A 12,804-nucleotide genomic window follows, 5' to 3' on the forward strand; every position below is an offset into this window, starting at 1 on the left:
ATTCTGATGATTTTATATAAAATAAGGGAAATAGATATCCAAAATAAAAAAGATCTAAATATGTGTCAAAACGATATTATTTAAATATAAATAAAAATGAATTATATTGTTATTCTATTAATGTAGCCTAAAAATATTTTCTAAAGTTACTTTTTTATTTTAGCACGGACATTTTTGTTGCATTTTAAAGTCAAAGTTATATATTAGCATAATTTTTTTTTGAACGGCAAATATAAATATATTATAAACTAATACTTGAACCTTCGAACTCAAGGAAGGAGGACAACACTGGATACCGCTGGGTTTGAAGCCCTTCGGTTTTTCTTGAACAGTTAACTTACACTTCCACTATGCGCATAAATTTATACGCCTTGTCTTTATTGAAACTTGAATATATCCTTATCTAAGATGAGTATATAATTTCCTAAAATACAAGATAAATACAATTATATTATAATAATATTACTATTACATGATTATGATGAAACTTTTTGTGTTCAAATACAAGTATGTTTTAGTTTGAAATACCCTAGTGTTATCGACACATCTTTTAGGTTCTTCATGTTCTTCTAAGTAACTCTCATCCTCTTATTCATTTGTTCTTGTGACTTGAAAAGTCATTGTTCTCTTGTAAATGTAAAAGTTCAGTTTTCTTAAGTATCTTAATGATTTGTGTTCAAGTTGTTATATATTACATCAAAATTTGTAGAGTTTTAACACATTGTATAGCATCATTGTGGTGCTTGGCTACATGCATCTTGTCTATCATACCAATTATATGTAGTTGTTAGGGATGGTCTGTTGATTTGAAGGCCTTGTGCGAAAACTAAAAATGTGTCTAAAAATTTTCGGATTAGCTACGAGTAGGGGCAGATTAGCGCCAAATAGTGATAGATACCAATGAGTTTGTGACGGAGTAACGACGGACTAGTGACAGATTAGCGACGGATTAAAATTTTGGGCTTCCTGGCAACACCGGCATTATGTGATCGCACACCCCACGTTTGCTGGGCCCGACAGTTGTGCATTTTCTATAACCGATAAAATTCAATAGAAATTAGAATTATAAAATACATTACTAAAAACTAAGAATATACCATGAGCAATATACAGAACTCCACTTGCAAAAAGGTAGCTATAAAAGTATAAAACTCAACACAAAAAACGACACCAAAACCACGTCTTTTAATTAAAGAACCCACAAAAAAAAAGGATGCCGTGACTACACAAGAAACTTCATGCCAATTTTCCTAAAAATTCAACTCTTTTTATTTGTACACCTAAAGATAAGGCCACTAATTAATGTAATGCACCATGACAACATCCAATTAATATTCTTTTACATCATATAAATTTCTTTTATCATAAAGTGGTTCTTTTGAATTCTTGACTATAAAGAGGATCACCGAATAATAATTACCAAAAGTGAAGTGACTTGTGTGATCCAACGGATATAACTTCTAAGTCAAGACATTTCCATGAAATATCTGGAAAAACGCAATATTCCTACAACTTTACAGTCTTCCATATATTCCAATACGATATGTTCTTTCTACTTTTTTTATATATGTAACTTTTAAACTATAAGATCACTCTTATACATCTGTCTAAACATCAACTTTGCATCCATTTTTCACCACCTTAATTCGATGGCTAGCATGAAGCTTGAGGTTGTATCAGAAGACCAATCTCTACGTAAATGGTGTGTTCCTTTGAGAGAAGACATATTTGCTACATTTATGGCAAAAGGAAGTCCAATCATGCATAAGGTTTTTGGTGATAAATCATTGTTTGGACCATTATTGTTTACAAAATTCTTTGATCCATCGGATGCGTTTCCACTATGGGAATTTGAACCAGGTGTGTTGTTGTCTAATCTTCAGAACCCATGTGTGGATTGGCTTCAAACAGACTCATGTTATGTTCTTAAATCCGAACTACCCAGTAAGTCTTTCTTCTTCATTTCTATATATATAGTACTTATGAATTTACAGACATTATGAATGGTTGGTTGTTTTGATTGCAACAGAAATAGAAAAAAGCAGTGTTCGAATTTGTGTTGAGAATGGAAAGGTGATGGAGATTAGTGGGGTGTGGAAGAACAAAGGAGAATCATCAAGAACAGACTGGAGGAGTGGCGAATGGTGGGAGCATGGCTTTGTGCGGCGGTTGGAGTTGCCGGAAAATACAGACTGGAAGAAGACGGAGGCGTATGTGTATAATGATACAGTTTTGGACATTAGACTTCCGAAGACGCCATCAATGGAGTACTGTACTGAGGGTGTGATCAAAGAATCTTCATCTGGGTAGTCCTTGGTTTTGATTTCGTAATTAAACACACTGATTATATATACACAAATCACTGCACATTTTGCCATGAAAAGAACAATAAAACCACTTGAATTATTGAATCTTGATCATGTCTTGTTACTGTGATATAATGCTCACAAAAAACTAAAACAAAATGATATATGTGTTATTTCTCGTAATTAATTAACTCGTTGCAAATCAAAGATTAATTTGAGGTGTAGCTTTGAAGTCATGCACGATGAAGCTTATTCACATATTTTAAGGTAAATATTTGATGGATGAAATTAGCAAGAAGTAAAACCAAGTGGATGTTCATGGAAATCAAAGAAGAAATAGATTCTTGAAGAATAGATGCACTTTCATTATTCCTCATCGCATCAATTCCCAGCGTGCAAGTTGAAGACTTTTCGGCTGGCATTTCATCGAACATCTTACGTCCCTATTATTCTCACTTCAGTGGGAAACTATTGGAAAATAAAGATATATTTAAATAATTAAAATACTATATTAAAAAACATCATATTGGGGATGTAGCTCAGATGGTAGAGCGCTCGCTTAGCATGCGAGAGGTACGGGGATCGATACCCCGCATCTCCATATTTTTAATTGCCGTATGTTTTGGGCTTTATAGACCCACTTATTTTTGCCATCAAGTTTTGGGCTTTATAGCCTACTTTTTGATAACCTCATTTTTATATGGTTTTCAGTTTTCTAGTAGTTAGTTACTTACTCACAAACCTTATTTCATTTTTCTTGATTTGATAACAAATTTTCTTGTCAATTTAGTTATTGAATTTCGAAAAATCCGGTTATAACGGTAATTTGGTGATCAGTATTTTAATTTACCGGTCACCAAATGCTAGTGTAAGTGTTTATTAACATAAAACTTGGAGTTATAATGAGAGAGATGACATAAAATGTTAATTTGAAGACGTAATTAACCAATAAATAGTGTCGTCATCTAAACTCACAAAAATGAGATAGTTGGTTGTTACATTGGTAGTTAAACAGTTCACCAACTTATTTATACACTACATTAAGTTATATATTGATTTTTTGCACAAAAAAAAATGTTTTTTTTGAAAATGACATTGACAAATATATGAGATAAAGAATTGTACAATATTTATTTTTTATAGTCTTAATTTTCTCATAAATTGTTTCTCAAGTTGACTATGTTTACCTGACACACTGAGAAAACATGTATGGTTCGTGTGAAAGATTAGACCTTATTAATCAGTATAAGCATAAGTGTTATATCACACTCTTCAAAAAAAGTCTTTCTCAATTTCAAGGGGGCGCAGTTTTTATAAAGAAGCCAAATAATTAGTTAAAAAGAAAAAAAAACTAATAATCTTCCAAAGCTAATACTTTTCTTTTAGTTAACACATAATCTTCCACGTTAATCAGTTTTCTTTAAGTTACACATAATCTTCCAAATCTAATAGTCTTGGACCTTTGGGTTTTTAGTTCTTTTCAACTAATATTATTTCCCATATTTTTAGTTAGATTGGATATTCTATTAATTTATTATGTTTTACAAATATATAAAAACATCAAAGATAATATAAAATAACCATGATAAATCTACAGGAAAATTTTGTATGGTTCTTAACTTTTGTCCATTTTATCATGCTTACCATTTATAAGATTTTAGATACATGCTAACTAGAAATTTAATGTTTTTATATATGTTTCACAAATATATACATACACATACTTACCATTAATAAGATTTTAGATACATAATAACTAGAAATTTAGTGTTTTTATGCATGTTTCACAAATGTATACAACCACATATTTACTCATATTTTAGTATCTGCAACCGACTTATTTTTTATATACATAATAACTAGAATTTTAGTGTTTTAATACATGTTTCACAAATATATACAAACACATACTTTCTCATATTTTAGTATCTGCAACTGGCTTATTTTTTTATATATACTATCACTACTTATGTATCCATTCATATGTTGCTTGTTGTTATGTGTGGATTTATTCCATTTATTATTTCTTCCTTCAACACACAACCTTGTATTTTTCATCATGGAGTGACAATTTATATACTTTTATGTATATCTATTTTTTTTATTGTTTTTGTCGGAAGTCTTCTATAAAAACAGTTTATTTATTTTATGGTAAGAACTTTCGACCGTCATATTTTCTCATTACCCCCATTTATACTAGACGAGAGCAGAGATGATGATGGTAATAATTAGAAACTTAAGGATTAAAAATATTGTTTAATTAAGAGAAAGGTCAATTTAAATTAAATTTGATGTCCCCAACCTTTTGCATGATTTCGGTCTAAACAGTAAAGATTAAACTAGTGCCATAGTTTCCTTCTAATTTCCTTACACATTAAATATTTAAATAAAGGACATAACATTAAATTGATGTAACTTCACATTTTTATTGAAAGTGATGCAACATGGTGATTTTAAACGGAAAATATGAAGTAAAAAACGTTTCTTGTATGGTAAAATAATAGGCTATATAAGTTCTCTTTCTATCTTGAAAAATGAACTATAAACATATTTATATTTCGTATATGATACGTTCGTTTACATTTTATGATTGTATGGTCTTTTCCTAAGAGCAACAGGACAACAGCACAACAAACGTATTCTGGGAATTCCATTAAAATGAGATAGGGAAGATATAAATCAACGTCTGTATTTCTTTTTCTAAAATGTATATTTATTTGTTATTTTCGTTTGAAAAAATAATAAAAAATGTGTTTGGGTGGACCTTTTTTTTGTAAAGGTCGTATGAGAATTTAAAACTAAAAAACTATAAATAATTTTTCAAATTCAATGGATGTGAAAACAGAAGACAAATGTCAAATTATTATTCGCAATTTTATTTATAAACCAGAAATATTATAGACCTGTCATTTTATATATGGAACTTTTTAATTTTTAATATTATGAATAGCTAGTCATTTATATAATAAATAGATTTGGATAAGTAAAGTGGAAAATTAATTAAATTAATGACGATTTCATGGTTGAAAACTAAATCAAACCATAAAAAAGTGGATAGCACGTTATTTATTTTGCAGCTTGCAGACCTATTCAATTTTTTTTTTTGATATGTTTCTACTTATAAAAATTAAGTTCCTCATTTTATTAAGAATATACATAGTTTCGCATGGTTTAACATTTACTTAAAAATGATGTCGCATTGGAGGTACCGTTTTATTCAAAACATTAATTATGTAACTTACAAATTGGAAAATATAATAATATATATTTGTTTGGTTACAAACAGTTCCGATTAAATTAAAAACCCAAATGTGAACACGAACAGCTAAACAACTATTCACTTTGTTTTGTCGGCAAAGAAAAAGAAACTAATTATCAGAATAAGAAATAGACCGAAAGGTTATTTTGATTAAGCCAGATGATATATCGAGGGCAAAAAAATGTTAAGGACACGTTTGATTGAGTTTTTTTTAGAGTTTTTAGTTTATTTTACTAAAAAAGCAAAACTTAAATTAAAAAACATTATATTCAGAATACGTACGGTCTTAAAGTTTTTGTTTTAAACAATTTAAATTACTTTATTGCGTTCAAAAAAAATATGTTATCTATTATAACCAGTTTACTATATTACCCACGTAACTTTATAAGAAATGACTAAAATATCCTTAGGCTAACACCCCCCCACCCCCGCTTCAATACGGGGGATATGAAGTGAATACCAGATTGGATACATCATTTTATGTTTGGGACCATTTAAGGATTTGGTAAACACATCAGCCAACTGATTTGAAGTAGTAACATGAGACAACACAATAAGACCATCTTGTCGCTTTTGTCGAACATAGTGACAATTTAGCAATATACACAGTTGCAAGGTTGTCGGACTTCAGTGGGATGGGTGTAAGATTCTTGACTTGTAAATCTTCAAGAACTCGACTTAACCAAGCCAATTTGGAGCATACACGTCTCATTGATCTGTATTCTGCTTCATCATATGAAAAAGAAGCGATGATCTGATTTTTGGATTTCCATGAAAGAGGTGTTCCTCCAAAAAGAATAAAGTATCCACTGACTGGCTTTCTGGTAATGGAACACGAGGCATGATCAAAATCACAATAAGCTTCCAATCAATAATTTTTGCATTATTAAACAATAATCCTTGAGAATAAGTTCATTTGAGATATTGAATAACATGCAATGCAGCTTTATAATGATTTTGACAAGGATTTTGGCTGAATTGACTAAGATGCTGAACAACAAAAGATAAATCCGGTCTTTTGTGAACCAAAAAAATTAATTTTTCAATCAGTTTCTTGTATGATGTTGGATCTTCAAGAGGATTGGACATATTTGGTAACAACTAAAGATTATTTGTTAAAGGTGTGGAAATAACAGGAGAATCTTCCATGTAATAGAACTTGATCAATTCTCAAATATACTTTTGTTGATGAACCACAAGACCATTTTTAACAAAACTGAATTCCAATCCTAAGAAATATCCAATATTTCCCAAGTCTTTGATTTGAAAAGTATCATTGAGGAAATTCTTAAGTGAAGCAATTTCAATCAAATAATCTCCTGTAATAAGTATGTCATCGACATACACATGCTATGACTACAATGGATGAACCTTTATTCTTTAAAAACAATGAGTAATCATTGGAGGAATGATGATCACCTCTGGTATGTAAAGCATTAGCAAGTTTGGCATACTATTGTCTAGACGGTTGCTTCAAATCGTATAATGACTTGTTGAGTTTACATACCAAAGATGGTGAATCAACTTTTAATCCTTGATGAAGATTGATGTATACATCTTCATATAAATCACCATGAAGAAAGGTGTTGTTAACATCGAATTGCTGAATTAGCCAACCATTCTAGACTGCAACTGAAACAAGACGTCTCACAGTGTTGAACTTGACAATTGGAGACTAAGTTTCATGATAATCCACTCCTGCCTTTTATATGAACCCCTTAGCAACAAGCCGCGCCTAGTATCACTCTATAGATCCATCAACTTTTAGTTTGACCTTGTAAACCCATCTACAAGAAATGGCCTTTTTAGTTTTTACCCTTTGGAAGCTTCATGAGAGTCTAAGTATTTTTAAGTTGAAAAGCTTGTAATTCTATATTCATAACATCTTCCCAATGAGGATTACTCCTGGATTGATTGTAGAAAGCAGGCTCAAAATGATCATTTGTAGTATGAAGGGAAATTTGGGAAGAAGATTGTAAAGAATAAGAATTAGGAGTAGATGATGTGAGAATACACAAATTAGTAAGTGAATGATTACATTCTGAAGTATGAGTATGATTACATATGTAATTTTGGAGATGCGCAGGTTGTTTGATATTTCGTGAATATCTTCTTAGAGGATGTGGAACTTCTGGTTCGACATTGTGAAATTCTGTAGGCAAATCATGAGAAATTTTATTTGAAGAAGCTTCATCGTGAATGGTATTATTGGTATGTGAAGAAGTGGAACTGGAAGATGTTTGAATATTCGAATGTGGTGTGTAACAAATGCCATGATGAAAGACATAACAACTCCTTTGTTTGGCATCAAATGAGCCAATGTATATCTAGTACAATCATCAACCATAGTAAGAAAGAATTTATGACCATCATGAGAACTATGTTTGTATGTAACCCATACATGTATGTCTATAAAATCAAAAGGTTCACTAGAAATAATTTGACTGATGGGAAAAGGAAGACGATGTTGTTTTCATTTAAAACAAATGGTACATGGTGAAATACCAGAAATGCCCTTTCCATAAGGAATGACAATAAGATGTTGAAGAGTTTAAATGAAGCATGACCCATTCTATTATGCTAAACAAATACAATAGAATCTTTGTTAAAAAATGTAGAATTGAAACATTTGAGTACAGAATAATTAAAAGAAAGACTAGTTCTTATAATTTTGTGATAAAAAACATAAAGGTCATTGATCTTTTGTCCCAAAATTGCCAAAGAAAGCTTACTCTTCAACAAAGGGTCCTGAAACATGTAGTATTTATCAGTGAAAATGATAAATGTCTGAAGTTAGGATGTCATTAGTGACAAAAACGAGATTATACTTAAAAGCAGGGATATACAAAACATTATAAAGAGTGATAGAATCATGCAATTAAACATCACCATAAGAATCAATAGATGTTTCATGACCATTAGGAAGCCCGATGAGATGAGGCTGAGTAAGTTTGTGAAAAGTGACAAATAAAGATCAATTAGAGCGCATGTGATCCGAAGATCCATAATCAACAATCCATCAAAAATATTCATGTAAATGTTGTGATGATCTATAAACATTTGAAGTAAAATGTTTGAAGTTGAATTTACCTTTAGAATTCATTTCACAATTAGTTATAGAAGAAGGTGATGTAGTTGGAGAGTGAAGATTGTGATTGTTGAACATTTGCATCAACTGATTGTATTGCTCAACAATGATGGGAAAAGAAGAACTTGCGGCTATTGAAGACATCAAATTCATAATAACATTTTGAGCAGTAGATCGAGGTTCATCTCTTTTTCCTTTAGTGAATTTGAAGGTCGAGGGGAAACCATTCATTCGGTAACATTGGGCTTTAGTGTGTCCCAGTTTCTTGCAATGATTACAGGTGAGAGTCTTCTTGTTTTGAATTAACATCATAAGAGGCTTGCATTGCAATTGCATCATAATTGGCAGAGGTTGGAATGTTAATTCCTCTTTGTTTTTATTCTTGAAGAAGAAGAGAATAAGCAGAGGGAATAGATGGCAATGGTTTCATCATTAACAATTGAACTTGAATGACCTTGAATAAATCATTTAATTCCATAAGTAGTTGTATGGGATGTTGATATTCAAGAAATTTCTAGATCTTCGAAGTAGTGCCACATGTACATGATGACAGTCTTGAGGAATGCACAATTCATTCCATATTTTAGTGATCTTGGTAAAGTAAACAGAAAATCCATCCGAAAGTAGAGAGAGAGAGAGACAATAAAGTTGTTATTGAACTTGATATAGCGAATCTCCACTGGGTTGTTCATATCATTGAGCAAGATTGTTCCATATTTATGTTGGGTTTTTATTCAAAAACATAATATTTAACAATGGAGGACTTGATGATTTGAATAACATAAAACAAGTTTATAACCCAACAACGATCATCTTGCAAAGTTTGGAAAGAAAACAAACACAACCAAAGAAGTAGAACAACAAATAACAACCTTTTTAGTTGTGACAACCCGAAATTTATTTCGTCACTGTAACCCACTTCCGTTAATAAAATTTATTTTTATTATTAAAGTTTTCCGTTAACTTTTAAGTTAAATAAATCAATTAGGGTTATTTTCGTAATTTCATACGTGTTGGAAAACGATAAATCACGCGAAAAACCCTGTTTGCGGTTGGTGTTGGGTGGACCCCCCACCGTAAACTCAACCCTATATAAGGGTTGAGTGGCCTTCATTTCAACCTTTTTTCACACCCTAGAACTTTCTCTCTTTACTCTCTCTCTACAAAAGTTGGAATTTGATCAAGAATCACCCCTTTCAAGCTTCACAACAGTAAGTAAACCCTCCTAGATTATTGTTTTGCTTAGTATACTTGCAAATTCGTTGTTTAACCACCCAAAAACCCCAAGAACATGGGTTTACGGTATGGGAGCATCCCAAAACCGTAAACACCCTAAAAGGGGGTTTTGATGCCCCAAAACCCTTCCAATGCTTGGCTAATGACCTAGAAACTTGCATGAACGATCTTAGAACACCAAAACATGGAATGAGAGGATTAAACATGAGTTTACGGTTGGGGAATATCCCAAAACCGTAAACACCTTTTTAGGGTGTTAAAGTGCCCTTAAACACCTTCTATGACTTGAATGAGTGGTTGGAACCTTGTAGGCTTACCCTAGAAGCACCAAACCATGAAAGAAAGTGACAAACATGAGTTTACGGCCGTAAAATCATGTGTTTACGACCGTAAACTCCCCAAGGAGGGATTCAAAAACCGTAAACTCCAAATAAGGGCCATTTCAAACTCCAATCACTTCTATAGCCCTTGATTCGAGTCTAGCATAAGTCCTTGAGTACTTTAAGACCTTTGAGAACCTAAACCCATCATTCCCATGAGTTTACGGCCGTAAACTCATGGGGGATATGGTCTTGAAACTGTAAACACCCCCTAAGGCCACCACTTGAAGAGTAAACTCCATAATGAGGCCATACACTTCTTAGATGCAACCCGTATCACCCCTAAAACTTGAAATAAAGTGTTTTCACGCATTAGAGTGTATTTACTTTCTTAATTAGTGATTAAATAACTAATTAGATACAAATTATGTATCACTTCATGTTACATAGGATCCTTACGTGTGTTCAAGTCCTCAATTGACACCTAGAATCCTACCCGACACGTCCATCCATTCCACTCACAGCAGGTGAGTTCATACCCCTACACTTTTCTGAGTTTTTCATGTTTTCAGGGGGGGGGGGGAATACAAGCAAATCATAAAGGATTTCGTAATTTTAAAAACTAATGTAATTATAACGATTTCCTATCAAACTTTTAGATACCTTTATCCCTTTTGTAATATGTGGAGCATAAGGGACGCTTTCTAAATATAATTACATAGTTTTCAAAACAGCGTGGGAACTTATCAAACCATTCAAATTATTATGGGAATAATTTGGGATTTTCATTACTTGTTTTACGGATTCGAATTTCATGCAAAGTCAATATATAAACTATGTCTGATTTAGTTTATCCATTATTAATCTAGAGTATCATACTAAATAATTACCTTGTGTTTAATTATTTATACTTTACTTTGTTCCAAACGATTTTGAAACTCGATAACGACCATTTATCCCATTAATTAGTTAATACTAGCTTGTGAGACTTATCTTCGTTCGGTAGTATAACCAGAGTCTCTTGGAGGGAGAACGTGAAATTTGTGGATAGATCTATTCGAGACTGACAATCCCACACCTAAACTGCTAGCTACAGTTAGGCGGGCACGCCTGGGATGAAAATTTTTGTAAATCGAACGACGCCTGAAGAACGTCAAGGAGGTCGCGGGTCAAATTAGTATGGTTATACGACTCACAATACGTATAAACTAACTTTGTTCACGGATTACTTTCTTTCTTCTATAGTTTTATTTATGTAATAAAACTACCTACTTACTTACTTGATGGTATTCCAGGGACACGATTTATGGTTTTATCTTAAGTAGTAAAACTACTATACTTACTGGTGGTAACCAGGGTTTTCTTATCATATGGAAATCGACAAACATGTTAGAAAATATGGAATTTTCTTGGAAAACATGCATATGTATTTCATAATTCAGTATCAATGGTTTTTGATATTTACTGCATTCTTTATCAATGGAACTGAAAGTATTTTCACAAGATTTAGTAGCCAGTTTTTCCTGACAAAACATGCTTATGAACTCACCAGCTTTATGTTGATATTTCTAAAACTGCTTGTATTCTCAGGATCACGTTAGACAGGTATATCGCTTACTTTTGGAGAAGACGGAGCATAGAAGTCTCGTCTTTACTTTTGATTATACTGATGTATATATCTATGTTTTCAATGATTTTAAACAAATGTAAATAATCTTATTGTAATGTAATGGTTGTGTTTACTATGCTTACTATGTACAATGGTTGTGATACTACGTATGACCTCCTCCGCACCAGAACGTTTCTGCCGTCGGTTTCGGGGTGTGACAGATTGGTATCAGAGCTTTTGTTTATATGAACTAAGTATACCAAACCTTACATGGTATATAACTATAAACAATAAGGGGCCGAAGCGCTCTGAACTAAAAGTATACTTTAAAATACAAGTATTTTACAAAAAGTATACAAGAATACTTAAATATCAGAAACATAACCACGAGTAGAACAAAACAAAAGTAATTGGGTGTTAGGCACTGCGGTTAAACCTGGGAAGTTATGTAGTCGTGTCTAGGGTCAATATAGCCTGATCAACTATATTCATTCGAGACACGACCAACATGTGTTTGGGAGTGACTGTGGTGTACAGCAGGCCTAAAACTTACCAAATATCCAAAGAACAAGTCATCGTCACAACCAAACGTAAAATGCTATAGGAGTATTTTCTAGAATCAAAATTCATTAGAAAGATTATCATCCAAGTGTTGCTACTCATTCCCTTTAGCGATAATTCTCTTGCATTATTAGTTTTCCTATCTAGTATCGCATAGTAGAACGCCCTATCTTTCATAAAGAGGTATCTCTTGTTTCATATCTCTTGATTCAATCCAGAGGAGTTACCATCCTCTCTTTCCTGATCAATTTAGATCAAGATGCCTCCAAAGAAAAGACCCAACTCAAAGAACAACAATCCTCCTCCACCACCCCCTCAGTTTGATCCTGCTATGTTCCAAGCAGTTGTTACTGCTGCTGTGGCTGCCGCGATGTCATAGATGAATCCTGGCGGAGCTGGTGGACAGGGAGGTGGTATGCATCCCC

The 12,804-nt window shown here is 32.5% G+C and overlaps 1 protein-coding gene and 1 non-coding gene across 3 annotated transcripts; both read left to right on the forward strand.

Moving 5' to 3' along the window:
- The first annotated feature begins 1,426 nt into the window (after positions 1 to 1,426).
- On the forward strand, positions 1,427 to 2,411 carry LOC145064755 (HSP20-like chaperones superfamily protein). Of its 2 annotated transcripts, XM_079012131.1 has the most exons (3): positions 1,427 to 1,769; positions 1,884 to 1,944; positions 2,030 to 2,411. In XM_079012131.1, exons 1-3 carry the CDS (start codon positions 1,650 to 1,652, stop codon positions 2,308 to 2,310), a joined length of 462 nt encoding a protein of 153 aa, XP_078868257.1. In that variant the 5' UTR covers positions 1,427 to 1,649; the 3' UTR covers positions 2,311 to 2,411. The 2 variants fall into 2 exon arrangements, with proteins under 2 accessions (XP_078868257.1, XP_078868256.1); XM_079012130.1 differs by having other exon boundaries at positions 1,431 to 1,944.
- Positions 2,412 to 2,834: 423 nt separating this feature from the next.
- TRNAA-AGC (transfer RNA alanine (anticodon AGC)) lies at positions 2,835 to 2,907 on the forward strand. The gene has a single exon. It is a non-coding gene; the product is annotated as a tRNA-Ala (tRNA).
- The last annotated feature ends 9,897 nt before the right edge of the window (positions 2,908 to 12,804 follow it).

This window comes from Lactuca serriola, chromosome 7 (genome assembly GCF_051521515.1).
Source record: "Lactuca serriola cultivar US96UC23 chromosome 7, Lser_US96UC23_V15, whole genome shotgun sequence".
Taxonomy (NCBI): Eukaryota; Viridiplantae; Streptophyta; class Magnoliopsida; order Asterales; family Asteraceae; genus Lactuca; species Lactuca serriola.